The sequence below is a fragment of the Alternaria dauci genome, chromosome 10 (assembly GCF_042100115.1).
Source record: "Alternaria dauci strain A2016 chromosome 10, whole genome shotgun sequence".
Taxonomy (NCBI): domain Eukaryota; kingdom Fungi; phylum Ascomycota; class Dothideomycetes; order Pleosporales; family Pleosporaceae; genus Alternaria; species Alternaria dauci.
The window spans coordinates 1,323,422-1,341,321 of NC_091281.1; the positions used below are offsets into that span (position 1 = coordinate 1,323,422).

At 52.7% G+C, this 17,900-nt stretch overlaps 5 protein-coding genes across 5 annotated transcripts; 4 read left to right on the forward strand and 1 right to left on the reverse strand.

Annotated features, from left to right (window-relative positions):
- Positions 1-475: 475 nt before the first annotated feature.
- Positions 476-5,992, forward strand: ACET3X_009854 (uncharacterized protein; the record flags this gene model as incomplete). The annotated part of the gene is made up of 3 exons (XM_069456015.1): positions 476-4,872; positions 4,925-5,016; positions 5,067-5,992. The coding sequence occupies 3 exons, from the start codon at positions 476-478 to the stop codon at positions 5,990-5,992; spliced, it is 5,415 nt and encodes a 1,804-aa protein (XP_069302687.1).
- Positions 5,993-6,535: 543 nt separating this feature from the next.
- Positions 6,536-10,310, forward strand: ACET3X_009855 (uncharacterized protein; the record flags this gene model as incomplete). The annotated part of the gene is made up of 2 exons (XM_069456016.1): positions 6,536-8,798; positions 9,625-10,310. The coding sequence occupies 2 exons, from the start codon at positions 6,536-6,538 to the stop codon at positions 10,308-10,310; spliced, it is 2,949 nt and encodes a 982-aa protein (XP_069302688.1).
- A 490-nt stretch (positions 10,311-10,800) lies between these two features.
- On the forward strand, positions 10,801-12,570 carry ACET3X_009856 (uncharacterized protein; the record flags this gene model as incomplete). Its single annotated transcript, XM_069456017.1, has 3 exons — positions 10,801-10,902; positions 10,949-12,110; positions 12,173-12,570. The coding sequence occupies 3 exons, from the start codon at positions 10,801-10,803 to the stop codon at positions 12,568-12,570; spliced, it is 1,662 nt and encodes a 553-aa protein (XP_069302689.1).
- Positions 12,571-12,784: 214 nt separating this feature from the next.
- Positions 12,785-14,255, forward strand: ACET3X_009857 (uncharacterized protein; the record flags this gene model as incomplete). Its single annotated transcript, XM_069456018.1, has 4 exons — positions 12,785-13,109; positions 13,162-13,433; positions 13,506-13,851; positions 13,978-14,255. The coding sequence occupies 4 exons, from the start codon at positions 12,785-12,787 to the stop codon at positions 14,253-14,255; spliced, it is 1,221 nt and encodes a 406-aa protein (XP_069302690.1).
- A 210-nt stretch (positions 14,256-14,465) lies between these two features.
- Positions 14,466-15,585, reverse strand: ACET3X_009858 (uncharacterized protein; the record flags this gene model as incomplete). The annotated part of the gene is made up of 2 exons (XM_069456019.1): positions 14,466-15,351; positions 15,401-15,585. The coding sequence occupies 2 exons, from the start codon at positions 15,583-15,585 to the stop codon at positions 14,466-14,468; spliced, it is 1,071 nt and encodes a 356-aa protein (XP_069302691.1).
- Positions 15,586-17,900: the final 2,315 nt, after the last annotated feature.

The following is a 17,900-nucleotide window of genomic DNA, read 5'->3' on the forward strand; positions in this document are numbered from 1 at the left end:
TCGTGAGACAAGCGAATGGAAGCGCCAAGCCAGGATCTGCTACCGTCTCAGAGATGGAATAGCCGTTTTCTCGGGACGGTCTAGTCGTCGTGATTGACGGGATAGGCATTGTCGGCGCACTGTCGCCAGGCGGTTTACGGGAGATCGTATGTGGTTGCTGTGGGAACGAGCGGTTAGCGCACGCGGGGACAGGCCGTGCATCCGGCATCAGATGTCATAGATGCTCGCTAGTATATCGATATACACCCGATAACAAGTCAGCACGACTCGTCGACGCGTTCCTCGACACTGCGCCCGCCATTGAGAACGCTGCAGAAGCAATGTGCCCGTTTGCGCTAAGATAGCAGCATTATTTTGACGCGTCGGCGCCAGCCAGCAAGTTTCCTCCTCACCGCTTCATTTTCCCGCGCCCAAACTCGAGACATCAACACGGCCACCGCGGCACCCGGCCGAGACAACCACCACCACCACCACCATGGCCAAAATGCCCCCGCAGCCCAGCTACTTCGAGGGCCTCTCGGAAGAATGGCCCCAGGAATCGCCCGCCACACTTGCACGCACTGCCCAGAGCGCGGCAGCGACGCCCCAGAGCGCGGCAAAGGCCCGCAGTCGTCTTCCCCGCATGCGACAATCCTCAGGCTCCTTCTCCGAAATCCAAGTCCGCAGCATCGCCAAAGAGCTGCGCCCGCCAAAGCAGCGGAGCGCCCTGCTCGAGCGTAGCTACAGCGACATCAACACCCCGCCCGCCCCGTCATCGCCCAACGCGTCACACATTGAGCCCCCGCGTCGCGCCTCGTACTCGTCTTTTTCCATCTCCCAAGGCTCAGACATCCACTATGGAACAGTCGCACACAACACGGTCGCGAGATCGCCCACGAAAGAGCCAGGCTCCAATGACACGCCCGAGTGGAGGCGCAGGCTCGTCAATGGCGAGGTAGGCTACGGCGGCCAGACCGACTTGTTTGGCCCCACAGGTCTTGAGAACATCTTCCAGCCGCCGGCTGCAGGTGCGTCGGACGACTCTGCGCAACCGAAGCGCAGGCTCGGGCTGCTGAAAGGGCTTTCTGCTGTTCCGCTACCTTCGAGTCCACCACCATGGCCAGCCACGCGACGGAACGCGCGCCAGAAGGAACCGGACCAGGATGCCACACTAGATGAGGAGCAACAACAACAACAAACGGATCTAGAGGAACCCACCCAGAGCGAGACAATACACGAAGAAGAGCCATCAGAATGCTCTACAAACGTCATCCCGCCGCCAAGCGACGCTGTACGGACCGTGAGCGGCCAGATAGAATACGAGAACGAAAACTTCAGCCCGGTGTATCTTACCATGACCGCGAACATGAAGACCAGCCAGGCTGCCAACCCTGCCCCCAACTTCAGAGGATCCGAACTCGCCAACCGCTTGCGCCAGATCGGATCGCCGCCCCCGGACCACTTTCAGTCTGAGCAAGAAGAAAGCGCACTGGGATACAGCCGCGAGGACTCGTCTTTGGTCAGACTGCAAGACGAGTCGCTGCCGGAAGGCCTTCCTGCTGGTACTCCTGACATGGCGGATATGAACCGAAACGTAGAGTTTCGAAGAGGCGGATATTCTAGGGACGGATCTTTCCATCGAAAGCCTCTCAGCCCGTCGCCAGAACGGATAGCTGGATCGCGACCATCCAGTAGCCGTGCCAGCACGGTCCAGTCGAGTGCAACCGCGAAACACCCTTCCCCTCCTCCAGCATTGGTCACCAACCCATCTACACCACATCGTCGACGCGAACAATTCTTGAGTCCAGACCGGGCAAAAGGCTCTGGAAGCCCGTTGAAGCTCTTCGATGCGCATGACACCTTCACAAGTAACCGTATACAGAGACGACTTAGCCAGCTCGAGTACAAATCTGAGAAGGCTTCTAGTGTCAAAGAGGGCACGGCAGAGTCAAGCAAGGCGGCGCCGAAGCAATCGAGACTGACATCAGTGGAAGAGAAGAGCATGCAGAACATCGAACAAAGCCAATCCCAACTGCCATTCAGACTCCCTTCTTTTGGCCAAGGCCAGCTAAATCAGCACGAATTCTCTGGTGACTTCTCCGCAATATCATCCGATGACGACTACGATGCGCAAAATGATAGCGCACCCGACGAGTCGCCCTCTACCGATATCGCGCCACCCGGCAGCCGCCAACCTTTCAAGTTCCAGCTCGACGAATCACCAGTCCGGCGGCAGCCTTCAAAAGCTAGACGAGTGTCTAGCCAGGCAGGGAACCCGATGAGGAATGTCAGTCGACCAAAGTTTGTGGCGCACCGAAAAGTTTCTGACTCCAGGACCGAGGCCTTTCCGGAAGAAGACTTTTCAGAAGTTGTTCACGAATATGCTGAAGGGAAGAGAGGTCCGACATCCCCGTTCAAGAACCCCACTCCCAAACGTAGGAGAACAATTACTGCAGCGGATGAAGATGAAGACGACGAGGATATCCCAGATGAGGCTGAAGAAGGCACAATACAGCGTTCGCATGCAGCCATACAAGCAGTTGTTGGACGTACGCAGAAGGACGGCAGCCTAGATCCCACAAAGACCATTGCCGACTCGGAGACGCTAGCCCGACGACACATCTTGAGACCCCGCAATCCTACGCCTAGTCAACGGAGGCGAGAGGAGATACAAGCAGAGATCATGGAAGCTACAGAGGCGTTCATCCAAGCTTCACCAAAGCTCAACACTATTCGCGAACACCTGGATTCGTCTATCATGTCAGATACTGACCTAGAACGAGACCATGCAAAGGCGGTCGCCAACCAGGTTGCAGCGTTTACTCTGAGGAGGCAGCCTGGCGCGCGCGATAAGACTCGCAAACGATCTGTAACCACACAAGATTTCCTGGATGAAGCGCTCAAAATCATGGACTTTATCCGCACCAAGGGTCGACCAACTAGCGGTTTGGCTAGCCTCGAAGAAACGGAGGCCGAAACCCAGCTGCTCGAAGAAGTCAACGACCAGCCTTCCAGCATATTAACGTTTGAAAGGCCCCCAAGCAAGGAAGGTCGACAGTCATCATGGCAGGATGCGAATAAGCGAGACATAGATGCGAGAATCGAGAATCACCTCCGCAAATACCAAGAAAACGAGAACGACACTTTTTTGAACTCTTCGGTCAACTCGATCAGAGTATCGCGTCTGAGAGGATCTGCAACACCGGAGGGAGAGAGCGTTGTGGTTGAGCAGGATGATATTCGGATTACGGACAATCCCAACAGACACCAGACCGAGGATGACGAAGAACATCGCCCTAGCTCCGCACCTCGCGGAAACGCCACTCTCCTGTCGACAGCTTCATCCTTTGGAAACACAATAGTCACAAACGCATCACGTCGTTCGGAATGTGTAGCGACTCTAGCTCCCGAAGCGGTGGCTCACCTTATCCCTCAGCAAGTGGCTGGCATGAGTTTTGATCGTGACAAGAACATTTGGGTTCGCCAGAAGAACCCGTCCAGGCAGCACCAGCTACAAGCGGAAGAGCAGAGCGCCATGAACGCTAGTGAAGATGATCCCTTCGGCAACATCCCAGATCTGACAGTAGAAGATACAACTGAGCTAGATACTAAGACAGGCTCTCCGGTCCGCCTCCAGCCTACAGCAGAAACCATCCTCGAAGACACAGAAAAGCCTGACGACGACGGAGACTCGCGCCCAGTGACTCGTGAAGGCAAGGGTGTCGCATATACAGAAACAAGCTCGGCACCTTCCAAGGCTTCAAACTTTGGCTGGAGCTTCCCCAAAACTGACACGCGAGCTACATCCTGGAGCACTCAAGCCCCGCGGATCTACAGCACACACAAGATGCCTCAGGTGCCTACAACGTATGCCATTCCGGAGTCGGAGGAAGACGACATCGAACATGAGATCCAGTATTTCGAAGGAAGAGATCACCCTCCTGCAAGTGTGCGACGTCCGCGAGTACGAAATGTTACAATCTCCATCGCTGAGCGCGAGGGTCCAGCGTGTGACTCTCAAACCGAAACTGTTCAAGGACAGCGCCGCCAACAGTGGGGACCCTCCAGTGCTCAGCAGATGTCAGATAAGAAGCAACCAGCCTGGGGACAGACAAATGGGACCCGTTCCAGGTCGCAAGGACGACCCAGCCGCTTACCCGTCTTCAACGGAGATGGTGACCTGTCGATCTTGGATGATGGTCCATCGAAGAATTATCGGATGGAGCTATCGATGAACGTCTCGGCGCCCTCTCTTCGCCACGGACGACGGGATACACTTGTAACTGCACCGTCATCACCTGTAAAGGATGTCACATTCATGCTCAGTGACCTACCTGAGTTTACTCTCAACCAGGTCGATGAGTTTGATCTCCCAGATCGGGTCGTGGTAAAACATAACGGCAGCCGGTTTTCTAAAGCTCTAGAGGATCGGTATGCACAAGGTACTGCTGAGCTTGTGAAGGCACTACAAGATGTCGAGCCTGATGAGCCTTATTGGGAAGATCTCCGTACTGTCAATCTCCATAAAAAGGACCTCAGCAGCTTACACCGTCTCGATGAGCTCTGCTACCAGCTCGAGGAACTCGACGTCTCAGACAACAAAATTCATCAGGTTGAGGGCATTCCCTACTCCATGCGACGACTGCAGGCACAGAACAACTGTCTGAATGGACTTACTTCCTGGACGACCCTCATCAACCTACAACACCTTGACATATCCGGTAATGATATCGACAGATTGGACGGTCTCGCTGAACTAGTGCATCTCCGAACCCTCAAGGCCGACAACAACAAAATCAGATCTCTTCAGGGCATTCTCCATCTTGATGGCCTGATGGAACTAAGCGTTCGTGGCAACGAGATCGACACGATTGACTTCAGCCGAACGAGTCTGTGAGTCCGCTCAGGCTCTGCTCTATCCATCGCCTGCTAATTTATTTGATAGAAAATCTCTCACAGATCTGGATTTGAGGAAGAACCACTTGCTTGAAGTACGAAACCTGCACTGCCTACCACAGCTCCAGCATCTCAATCTTGGTATGTTTTTTGCTCTCTACATTTGCTGAGGCAGGACTAACAATACGCAGACGACAACGAGATAGAAGAGTTTCCCCTTATTGATACGCCCTTCAAGCCTTGCAGATTCCTACGATCTGTCCGCATCTGTCGGAACGGAACCACGATGCTTGATGTCGATCAGTACTTTCCGAAACTCGAGTCTCTCTATGTCGATGGCAACTGTTTGACCCAAGTTTCTGGCCTGGAGCATCTTCGGCACCTGCGTACGTTCTCCGCTCGCGAGCAGGTCCTCAATTCGGAGTCGGACATGGAGATGTGTGCCAGCAATCTTGTCAGGAATGCAGAAGTTCGCCACCTATATCTCTCGCTCAATCCAACCTATGGCCTCCAGATCTCGCAACATCTACTGAGTCTTCAGCGCCTGGAACTGGCTTCCATGGGTCTGAAGGAACTACCAGACAACTTCGGCCAGCTGACGCCGAATATTCGATTTATCAACCTCAACTTCAACTCTTTGACAGATCTTCGGCCGCTTCTCAATATCAAGCGACTGAGCGAGCTTCTTCTGGCAGGCAACAAGCTCGAGCGTCTACGTGCCAACGCAGTGGTTTTGGGCAAGCTAGGCACACTTGCGAAGCTAGACTGGCGAGACAATCCGCTAACGCTTCGCTTCTACGCTCCAACATGCGAAAACCGGATCATGTCTCTCAGGCAGAAACCCTCCGACGAGCAGCTCACGAACCGCTTCGTTCTACCTGAAGGGGAAGTTGAAGCAGATGTGCAACACCTCCAGCGACTGGACTACGAAACCCGCATTAGGCGGCGGGTCACCGAGATGATGCTTGCCAACATGTGCAGGAGCCTAAGGGAGCTAGACGGACTGCCGTTCGACAAGACGCGCGTGCTCGTCAAGGACGACGTATGGGAGCGCCTGGTGTTCCTCGGCGTCATCTCGCGCAAACGAGCAGATACTGCTGTCGACGACGACCAGTAGCGGCGTCAACGGTGGTTAGAACATATAAGCACGGCGTTGTGGGGACATGGATATTTGGGAGTGGGGTTGGCGCACGTTTCGCAATCACACATTGGGTTTCGCATAGCGTCTTGCATATAACTTTGGTTGGGGTCTTGTACGATACATTCGGAGTTGTGTCTGCTGGTTTCATTGTTCTTCGCGAAGCATTTAGTATTTGAGCATCTTTTAGGCGCATCTTTTTGGCGCAGAACAGATTCGCGTAGGCTTCATTGCTGAAAAGCGAGGATTAGATTATTGTAATGACTTCACGAGCTGTATTTGGTAATGAACATTATCTTACACACCCCCCACTTGGCAAGTGCTCTCGATGAAATGACCCCTCAGGATCGCTGCAGACTGAATCTGGGTGAGTTGATCAGCCATCCCCCCGCGCTCCACTAAATTGCTCCGCTGAGGCCCGTGCATCTTGCATCAAATCGTTCCAGGCCCCGTGACACGTACGCAACCATGAGCCCACAAGTTTGTCAGTCGAGATGATCTCCATCCACCATACATCTCACAATGACGACTACTTCTGATGAAGACTGGGCGGTGCAGCTTGTAGAAAAGGCAAACGAGAGCACCAAGTCTGGCGACTTAGCCGTTGCAGCTCGGTACCTGCGTGAGGCTAGTACGATTGCGCCCGAGCATCCGCGCATCAAAGAAGCATGGGTGGCGCTGAAGGAAGAGGAAGACAAGAGCGAATTGCTGGGTTATTGTCGGGCTTGGGTGAAGAGCAAGGATGAACATGATGGAGAAAAGGCACTCAAGGCGATAAAGTCGCATGGCTTGAAGCAAAAAGAGGCGGAACAAGCGATGGATATCTTGTTCGACTTCAAGGGCGAAGATGATGTCCTGGACCAGGTCTCGGGCGAGCTACTGCAGAACCCAGGAGCACAGATGTGGCTTGCCAAAGCTGTCCGGGAGCAGCCGACGCGGATTTACTACGAAATGTTCGAGCGGGGTGACGATTCTATCGACGGCTTGCTCAAGGTCTTGCTCAACCGAGCGGTTTGGCCCGACGACGAATCGTTCAAGCAAGGCCATCGGGACATGTTCATGCTCAGTCTGGCCATGATGATGGAGGAGGCGCTCGAGCACCCAGAACGTGCGATGAAAGGCATCGCGCAACTGCTCGCTCACTATGCAGAGCATCTCAAGGGTATCATCGATGCGGATAGCTTCGACGTGATTCTCACTTCACTGGATATCCGTCTGCCTGCCAGCCTACGCAGCCAAGCTACCCTTGCGAGCATCAAGCTTTTCGAACTTGCACCCGAAACTGCCAGCGAGTTGATATCGAAATTTGTTGCGGCTCGGACCAAGAAGGGAGAAGCGAATGATCTCGTTATCGCGTTCTCAGCGGCTGCAGCCATCTTTCCAGTCGCTGTCACACCAGCAGCTGCCCTCTTTCTCACAGATGGCTTCGTCAGCACGTTAGTGCCGAAGGTCCAGAGCAAGAAGTCGCACAACCTCGAACAAGCGACTTTGGAGCTGATTAGCGCTGCGTGTGTCGATAAAAATTGCCGAGAAGCGATCAGCAAGCATTGCAGAGAATGGCTAGAGGACGTGGTTGCAGAATGCCAAAACAAGAAGCGAGCTAATCTAGCCGCGCTCATACTTGTCAAGCTGGGCGAGGAGCAGCCGTCTGAGGATGCGCCAAGGATCGTCAGGGCGGAAAAAGTAGATCAGAGTGATCTCATCGCTAGCTTCAAGTCGATGGTTATAGGCGGCGACACATCTTCAAAGCAGGATTCTGTCGAGGGTCTTGCATATGCTTCTCTCCAACCCAAAGTACGAGAGGATCTTTCCAAATCGCCAAAGTTCCTCAAACGCCTCATCGAAACCATGAGCGATCCTTCATCACCTAAGAACATCATATTTGGCGGTCTCACCGTCTTCGTCAACATCACACAATACCTCCCTTTGCAATCGGAAGAGGAGAAACGCATGGCACAACTGAAAGCCTACGCCAACGTCCAGAAGCCATCTGCACCACATGTCCTACTCAACGACGAGGATGTCGCCATACGGTGCAAACGCGTTCTCGAAGCTGGAGTCGTTCCCCTCCTCATCCACGTTTGCAAGAAAGACTCCCCATCGATCCTTACTCAGAGCAGTTTAATCCTTCTCTCACTTTCGAAAGACACCAAGTCCCGGGGTCTGATGGCCCAGCAAGGCGCTGTAAAACTGCTCATCCAAATCTGGGACCACATATCCTCCACCAACGACCTTTCAACCACAGGTACAACGCCGTTCCCGCCAGCCGCTTTACCAACAACCGCACAAGCCCTCTCCCGACTCTTGATCAGCATAAACCCCTCCCATGTCTTCAACGCCGCGTTGCCATCTACATCAGCCATCCGTCCGCTCCTCAGCCAACTCCAGCGAACAGAGTCGAGCACGTGGCAACTACACGCATTTGAAGCGCTGCTCGCGCTCACGAACCTCGCGAGTTTGGATCGGAACACACAAGACCATATCATACGCCAGTCATTCGATACTGTTGTCGACGATCTGCTACTCAGTTCAAACACCATGATACGGCGTGCGGCAACAGAACTCCTATGCAACCTTATGGCCTCACCAGTATGCATCGGGAACTTCGCTGACGGGAGCCCCCGCGCAAAACACCGGCTGCACCTTCTGCTCGCTATGACGGACGTGGATGATGCTGCTACGCGTTCGGCGGCTGGCGGCGCGCTGGCTATGCTGCTGAGTGTTGATATCGCTGTGCTGGAGTTTTTGCAGCAGGAGAAGAGTGTTGAGTGGTTGGTGGGACTGTGTAAGGATGAGGACGAGGGGATCAGGTATCGGGGGATTGTGTGTTTGAGGAGTGTGGTGGATGTGCCTCAGGGGGTGGAAAAGTGTAAGGCGAAGGGTGTGACGGAGGATTTGAAGGAAGTGCTGAAGGGGACGAGAAGTCCAGAGGTGCTCGGGGTTGGGGTGGAGACGTTGAAGATATTGATGGGGCAGTAGCTGAGACCTGTTGACAACAGATACGGAACTTCTCAAGCAAGAGGTTGAGAAGGGTTGCTGCCGCCACGGGTCTGGCATACGTAGAGACAGTGGACTGTATGCGATACCACCAATGATTAGGTAGATAAAGAGGTGGCTCAGGATGACACGCATACAAGCAGACTATAGCGGGACTTTCCTTCCTTTACATACACATAATTGTCAGGTCCGCTACCAGGGAGGCAGTCTTTGACGGGTTGGACGCGTATGCGATGCATTATCGTAGATTCCAGGGCTGGAGAGTGATGTGCGGCGGCGGCAAGGTAGTTCAAGACGGACAGCTACAACAATGTTTGACCTAAGTTGTGAACTTGTTCATGCGGCATGGTGTCTTTCGGCTTCCTAGTTGGACACGGCGTAGGAAGTTATGGTGATACCGTCGGGCCCAGGGGGCCAAAGTACCGCTGGTGGCTGGCTAGCGTTCGCGCGTTGTGCATCCCACTGCAACCTGAATCCTCCTCTCCACGCAAGCAGACTTCTGCCTGAACACGTTTACGCAGCCATGTCTGCCTTATGCGAACATCGCTCACCTCCATAATGCTATAAAGAGCGACACGTCGTTTTGATGATACACTAACAACGCGTTAACATAGCTATTGCAGCCACTGAGCACGCGCCCACGATGCCCATCACCGAACTCGCTCTCCTTCATCTCACACCCGGTACCACAATAGACGATGCCACCCTTCGCTCGAAGCTGTCGCACGCAAAGACAGTCCTGCAGAATTATACGGGCCGCACCTTTTACTACATGCAGCAGACGGAAGACCCGTCGTGCATCTACGTCATCGGAGAATGGGACTCGCTCGATCAGCACTTGAACCATTTCATCCCGAGCGCAGATAACCAAGCTTTACTGGAGAGCCTAAAAGACGTCATTACCGTAGACTCCAACCTCGAACACCTCGATGTATCCAACGCCGAGCTCCCCTTACCAACAACTCCGGCGCAACTCGAACAAGCGCGTCGTGGGGAACTAGTATGGAGTATCGTCCACTGCAACGTCAAGGCTGATGAGAGACAACGGTTTCTCGATGCCTTTGATGAAGAGCTGCGGTTCTTGCGGGGTCATATAAAAGGGTTGGAGGGCAAGACAGGGCGTGGATGGTGTGTTGGTGGGAAAGGAGACAAAGAAAACGTCTCTGTAGCTTTCTGTCCGTGGAAAAGTGTTGAGCAACACCTGGAATTTGGCAAGACAGAGGGATACGCAGAGATTGGGGATATTGGAGATTTCATCGATGGGATTGATGTCAAGCATGCTAAGCTTCTGGACATTTGATCTTGTTCTAACAGTCACGCGACAACGTACTCTGAAGGCGTACACTGTTACCCTTTTTTCCTAGTACAGCAACGCAGACTGCGGTGTATACTCTCACTGTGGCCTGTCAGGCTTGACTGCGACGAACGGTGGGATGGTATACAGTACTCTTACATTCTCTCCATTGCGCAAACGCCATTAGCTTGATTTAGAAGCTCCATGCGAAAGGAGCTTTAGGCCCACGATAATCGACTTTATGTTGGTCAAGAGGCGATGTCAGCGCGTTGAGTGGCTTTTCAGGAAGCCAAAGGTGGGAGCAGCACCGATAAGCGGCTGTTATCTTCGGAATGCTTCCGAACAAACCCCTCACGATCATGCATGATAGGATTGGGTGCGGACAGTATGCTAGTAGATCTGGATTATGGCAAGTATAAGTAAACCATTTTGACGCCCTACCAATGGCTGTTCCTATTTGCTACTGATCGATAAGCTTCGTGTTGCTTCTTCCAAAATGGATCACTTACCGGATATAGTACCACATGCTAGGTACCTGCCTTCTGGTCATGTCGCAGTGGCTTCGATTTTTGCAGTTGCAATCCTCATAATATACAAGGTAAACATGCCATGGATACCAATGAGACATGAGCTAATGTTGGCAGCTGTTCACTCGCACTGACATCCCGTACATCCGTGGTATACCAGAGATACCAGGCGCCCTCCCTATCACAGGTCATCTCACCCAGCTCGGCGATGACCATGCTACAGTATGCGAGAAATGGCGGCGACAATACGGCAACTCCGTCTTCCAGATTCGACTTGGTAACACACGCGCTGTGATTGTCAATTCCTTCGAAGACTGCAAAAAGATTCTGGTTTCGAACTCGCAAGGACTGATTGATCGACCGAAACTGTATACTTTCCATGGTCTGATCTCCTCGACTCAAGGTTTCACTATTGGAAGCTCCCCATGGGACGAGAGTTGTCGGAACAAGCGCAAGGCTGCGTCGACCACGTTGAGTAAGGGTATGATGAAGAACTACGACGACATGTTCGACCTGGAATCTTACTGCATCCTTCGCGACCTCCATCGCGACAGCAAGAGTGGAGAAGTTGAGGTCAGCATCAGACCGTACATCCAGCGCTACGCTCTCAACACAACTCTCACACTATGCTACGGCATCCGCATGGACGCGGTCTACGATGACCTTCTCCGCGAGATTCTTGAAGTGGGATCCGCCATCTCGCTCCTCCGCTCTGCTTCCGAGAACTACCAAGACTACGTGCCCATCTTACGATACCTGCCGAACAACGAAAAGAACCGCCGTTCCAAGGAATTGCGTGATCGACGAGACAAGTATCTTAACGAACTTCTCGACAAAGTCCGCGAGATGATCAAGAACGGCACCGAAAAACCATGTATCAGTGCCGCCATCCTCAAGGACGAAGAAACCCGCCTCACAGGCGTAGAAGTAAGCTCCATCTGTCTGTCCCTTGTCTCTGGCGGCTTCGAGACCATACCTGGCACGCTTGTATCCTGTATCGGCTCTCTTTCTACACCCGCGGGCCAGGTCTTCCAAGATCGGGCGTATGCCGAGATACGCAAGATGTATCCTACTGATGCGGCGTTAAAGGAGGCCTGGGCAACAGACTTTGAGAAGGAGACCGTACCCTACTTGAATGCTATCGTGAAGGAAGCGGGGCGGTACTACACCGTTAGTAATATGAGTTTACCGCGTAAGACCATGGGAGAGGTTAGGTGGGGGGATGCTGTCATCCCGAAGGGAACAATGGTGTTGATCAACGCTCAAGCTGGTAACCACGGTACGACAACATCCACCTGCAGCCAATTGACGGGAATGTGATGGATGGCTAACGAGTCACAGATACCGACTACTGGGGTCCCACTGCCGCTACTTTCGACCCAGAACGCTGGCTCACTCCCCCTTCATCCCCAGACGCCTTACACACGCCGACTTCGCACGCCAACCCGCCTCACCTCTCCTTTGGTGCCGGATCCAGGTCTTGCCCCGGCGCTTTGATAGCGAGCAAGCTGATCTATGCTGCGCTGTTCCGTTTGCTCAGCCTGTACAGGATTGAGGCCAGCGTAACACACCCACCGAATACGGATTACGTGGATTACAACGCGATCAAGAGTGCTTTAGTGGCAATACCAAGGGACTTTGGAGTAAGGCTTGTGCCGAGAGGTGGTAGTGGGAGTGACCTCCTGGGCAGTGTGCTTGATGAAGGGAGGGTGAGGACTGCAGGACTGTACAAGGAATAAGTGTGTGTCTATATCATAGTCTTGAATTTTACTTTACGGAGCCCTTGATCTCGAGATCCAGCTGTCGCGCGCTAGTGCCTTATCCACTGGTCGCTCTTTCACTCTACTGCTACGTACTGCTAGCAAATATTGAGGGACAAACGCACTTTCCTTTCCTACCACGCACCTCTTGGTATTTGCATCGCACCCTCAACTTACCGCAGAAGTTCCAAACATGAGATTTCGAATTAGTTCAGGTGTCACTATCGCAGTCGCCGCCTTGACTGTTGGCGAGAGCTCTGCGCTCTCACCCGAGATCTTCAGTGTTGACTCCTCGGCGGTGCCTTCCCAATTGAACCCTCCTGAGTTCGCGCCTGCTTTGGGCGGTGACGTGTTCGATCCAGAAAAGACGGCTGACGATGCTCTCTGGGACAAATACCTCAAAAAGGGAGACCACATGATGTGTTTGATGGAGGCTACGGATGCAGGCGCAGGATGGCTAGAGCAGGATACCAGACAACCACCTTCCGCTGCAAGCAAGTGGACAGGCGATCTCCGAGGTGAGCACAATCTCTTCGGATTTCCGATACAATTAGACTAAAACTCGAATAGCTGAGCTCAAAACATGGTTCTGGCACGAGTCGCAGTACGACAAGGGCTGGGAGTGTGATTTCGAGGGCCTGGGACTCAAAACAACGTTTGAAAGTCTCGGTCTCAACTCACAATCAAAGTACGACGACGAGGGTGATCCACAGGAAGGGAGCAATGACTGCTATTCACTTCAACATTACGACGAATTCTGGGTTGCAGATCCTGATGACGAATGGGGTCAGACGATCCCTATCAAAGACCAAAAGTACAAAGTCGACGGCAAGGAGTATACAGTACGTCAAATCCATGTTCACAGGTAGATACAGGATCTTGCAGCGAGATTTGATGCTAATAAAACACGATAGGCCACAGCCGGCGTCTACCAGTTCGCCATCAACCACGATGGAGGTCTCATTGCCAAGAACATTGAGAGTCCACGCCATGCCGTTCTCAGTCCGATGTCTTGGGGTCGCAGTGCCAACCCTGGAGAGCTTCCTGCAATCGAGTTTGCGTCTGACATCTTCTGGGCTTACTGGTTCCGCGATAACCCCAATGTCAAGAACTTTCGGGTCTATGGCGCTCACAATGTCATCAATACGGACACAACTCTTTTGGTAGCTCGAGCCTTGAAGAACGTCGGTGCAGATCGATTATCGGTCTGGCCGGGCAACGTCTTCAACATTGGGAGCGAGGAGTTTAGAGCTCTGATTGGTAAGTCTTACAGTACACATTCATGCTTGATGACTGAGACTACTGACAAAGAGAGCCGAGGGGGTTGCTCCTGACCTTACTGTCAGCTCACTGGCTTTGTTGAAAACTTGTGCTGATTACCTCCAGGCTCACCCATAGGCGCCACGGCCGGTCACCTGCTTACAGCACACAAGGCTGAACTTGGTATCAAGAGGATCACCAAGGTGACTGTAGTGAAGAATGAGAAATCGCCATTCAAGAATCGACGTCTTTCGGATGATTTACACATCTTCTTCAGTATCGAAGATGTACCAACCGTTGAAGTAACCAGGCCAAATGAGCCCATTGGCGTGCTGAAAACCCGAGTCGCCAGCGTCAGGAAGCGGGGGAAGAACGTGGTCCGGGTGCATACCGTAATGACTTAAAGTTGTGTATGGCGTGTTGAATGACGGGCATGGCTGGGGGAGGCATCGAAATCTGTAATGTAGATGTGACCATAAAAGATGCTGCAAATACCGTCGAGGTTCTAGGACCATACCATGCAGGTGTTCGGTGATGTGTGTCCATGAGTTGGCTCTCTCGTGTATTGTTGCGACAGATCGCTCGTGTTTCATCCTACTCTTCACAAGGCCCAACTACGCTGACCCCTCGAGTTCTTGCACCCTCTCCAAGATCTTTGCTTTCCACCTCATGTAATCCTCCTGCTGGCGCTCACCCAAATAATCAGTCGCATCTTGCATCATAGTCCCCAAGCCGATGTAATCACTACCACCAGCCCTCAACCCCATACCCTTGGCCTTGGCTGTCGCATTCTCACTCATCTCCACACCTTCCATCTCATCTCCATCAGCCTGAGGCTTAACACTATCGAACCACTGCATCTGCAGCCATTTCTCTTCCTTTGCCATCTTCATCGTCTCCTCTATCTTGATCTGAAGTTCGTCGTCTGTCATGTCCTTGGCAGCAGGTACTTCTATGACAGCCTTGATCGCTGTTGCCATCCATTCATTGTATTGTTGTAATGAAACATCTATGTCTTTCATGCGCGAATAGGCTAGGAGGAACACGACGACGACGAGACTTAGTACACGAGCATCGCTGACGTCTCCATGGGATGATAGTGTGGTTCGCTTAGGTCGCTTGCTGGGTGTTTCGGCGGCGGCGGCGGACATGCGGGACAGCAGTGGGTAGATGGATTCCACTCCTGTGTATACGTGTGGTATCAGACTGGGGTAGTCGAATGACTTTGCTAAGCCGCGTATAGTGGGCATAACCCATTCTGGTGCTTCGCCATTGTTCTCAACCCTCCTTGGTGTCTTCCTCGCGCTCAATGGCGTTTTGGACGGTGTGTTGCGTGCTGACGCGGGCGCTGAAGCTGTTGGCTTTCGTGGTGTTGTTGGCTCGCGGGTCGCTGTGCTCTCTGGGAGTGCGCTGCTGAGGTAGTTGTAGAGTCTCTTGTATATGCGTGGAGGGCAGGGCGGTCGTGATGTGATGGTAGGGAGATTGAGACGCTTCTTCAGCCTTTTGCATGTCAGCGTGGGGTTAGGGCGTGGGTTGGGTGCTTTTCTACCTCTCGCATGCTAATTGCGCACATGCATATGGCCGTGCGATCTCTTCGTCTGGCTTCATCGATGTCGCAACGCTTCGCGATCGCGTGAGCAGCGAAAGCGCGAGCTCTACCAGCTCGGCTGGCAATGGCCCGCTCAGCGTGGGTATCAAGCCCGTAAGGGCTTGTTCTATGCTTGCCCTGCTCATATTTTTGTGGGAGTTGTATTGAGTCTGAGTATGGGTCTGGATGTTTGATCCTATGTCGATGTTGACGCGTCAGGTCTCGCGTTCTCACGTGCACGCTAAAGTCACCCCTCGTCATCATCCCCAGCATCGACGCGTCTTCTCTCCTCATCTCCTTGACCACATTCACTAGACAGGCCAATCAGCCCCATCACGCCACATGAATTCCTCGCGTTTCTACTACGACGAATCTCTAACGTCACCGTGGAGACATACACTATCACACCAGTTTCTAAGCCATCGACACGAAATACTGTGACAGCCTTCAATGACCACTATCAGCACTCGACTAGGCGGTCTTGAGCCCTGGTTTACGCGTAATGGCGCATGTCCAGTTTCTCGACGCCGACGACTGTATTTTCAGAACACTACATACATTGTAACATGAAAGTCCTGGTTTTCGCCTGTATTTGTCCTGATGCTGCTAAACTTGCTCGTATCACATCTATCTAGGGAACTGGTACGACCGCTTCGAGCGCTACTTAAGTTCATTCTCTTTCGTCATACCGTTGCAGTAACACCTCCAACTATACTCACCGCTACCGTCGGCCAATCGGTGTTTGCGCTTCTATAGAGATGAAGTAGCAAACCGTGCCAAGTACACCAGAGCTATGCTATCGACACATATATTACGCCATGCTACTGCTGCTAACGTCTCGAATATATTCCAACGTTGTACCGGAGAGGCGTGGTTCAGCGGTCAACCTGCTTCTACCTCCGAACACGTCAACTCGGCCTGACCGACATATTGCGCATATGGCTCCTGATCGTCTTCACTGTGCTTGATAGGACACCGTGGCAAGCGCATTCGTCAGCATACCGAAGGTGACGTCCAAACGGTATATAGGTGTAACGCTAGCAGCCAAGATAGGCAAGGAAGGGAGTACCAAGGCCATGCTGATGACGGGAACTTGCATTTTGACAGCTCGGTTACGACTGTCGAAACCAATGCGGTATGAGCTCATCGCGACTCATACGTGGTATTTAGGCTTCGTCTGCTTTCTGTTGGAGCATTGCACATTGTCCAAACAACACTTGGAAGACAGTCCTCAAAAGCCTCCAGCTCTTTTGTAGCCGGCACAACCACATCTTCTACATCCTCCAAACCATATCAGTCACATACCGCGTCTCGATCGAAGCCAAAATTATCGATTGAAAGCCATGATGCACCTCACCACCATTCTCACGAGCTTGCTTTCTACCTTGCCTATCGCACTCTCCGCACCTACGTATGGCGAGCCATACAACTGCGGCTACGTGCTTACGGTCCGGAACAGCAGTGCCTATGCTGGTATCTCCGCATACTCCGATTGCACGGCGATCTACTACAATCACTCCATCCCTGGATATCAAGACGCCTACGCCTACAGCCTCTATGAGGGATGCCAATGCTCATTCCACTTGTAAGTAGCATACGTACATTTGCTTGCATGGACGCACTCCTCATCGGGGTTGGACTATCGAAGGCGAACAAGCACCCTCCATACGATGTATACTGACAACTACTAGGAGCGAGGAGAAATGCAAAGGAGCAACCCACCCACCCATGTATGAAGGACCAACTGGCACGCCTGGAAAGGAACCCTGCTTCGAGGACCCGAAACCGAAGTGGTACAAGTGCGCGACGATTGGCTGATTACTTGATGAGTGGATTGGATAGATTTGAAGGCAGATTATATCATAACTTCGCTAGCATGGTAAGATGCCTCTTTCAACCTGTTCTTTCTTTCTTTTGTAGCCGGGTGTTGATATGTTAGCCCGAATGAATGCGCAGTGTCGTTGCTTGCGCATAGAGTGTGTGAAAACGTTGCGAACGCGTTCTCGCTTTTTCGAACTGAGTTATCAGTCCCCGGGCCTAGTGATAGTACAGTCCATCTTCTCAAGTCTAGACCGCATAGCCATATGTCAATAATAGATCGAATAGGAAGAGGATTCACCCTACTGCGCCTCGCATACGAGATGGGGTCTGGATTGACGTTCGAGGAGCAGCATCGGCCCCCATTCACGCCACAACAGTGCATGATTGATGAGCTGGCAATATACACGCATGTATGCGACCCTGAATCAATATCAATGGTGTCTGGAAGGGTGCGTTCGTCGTTTCCCGTACGGTTTGACTTCCGTGGAAGGCACGGCCCGAGCCATACAGCGCGAGCCTTCTGTGGGCTCGGGCATACATTCCTCGAGTGATTCACTCTCACCGGTACATGACCAAGAGCTGCGTGCGAATTCATTACATCGCACAATCTAGCGTGTCATCGCGGGTTCGTATAAGAGCA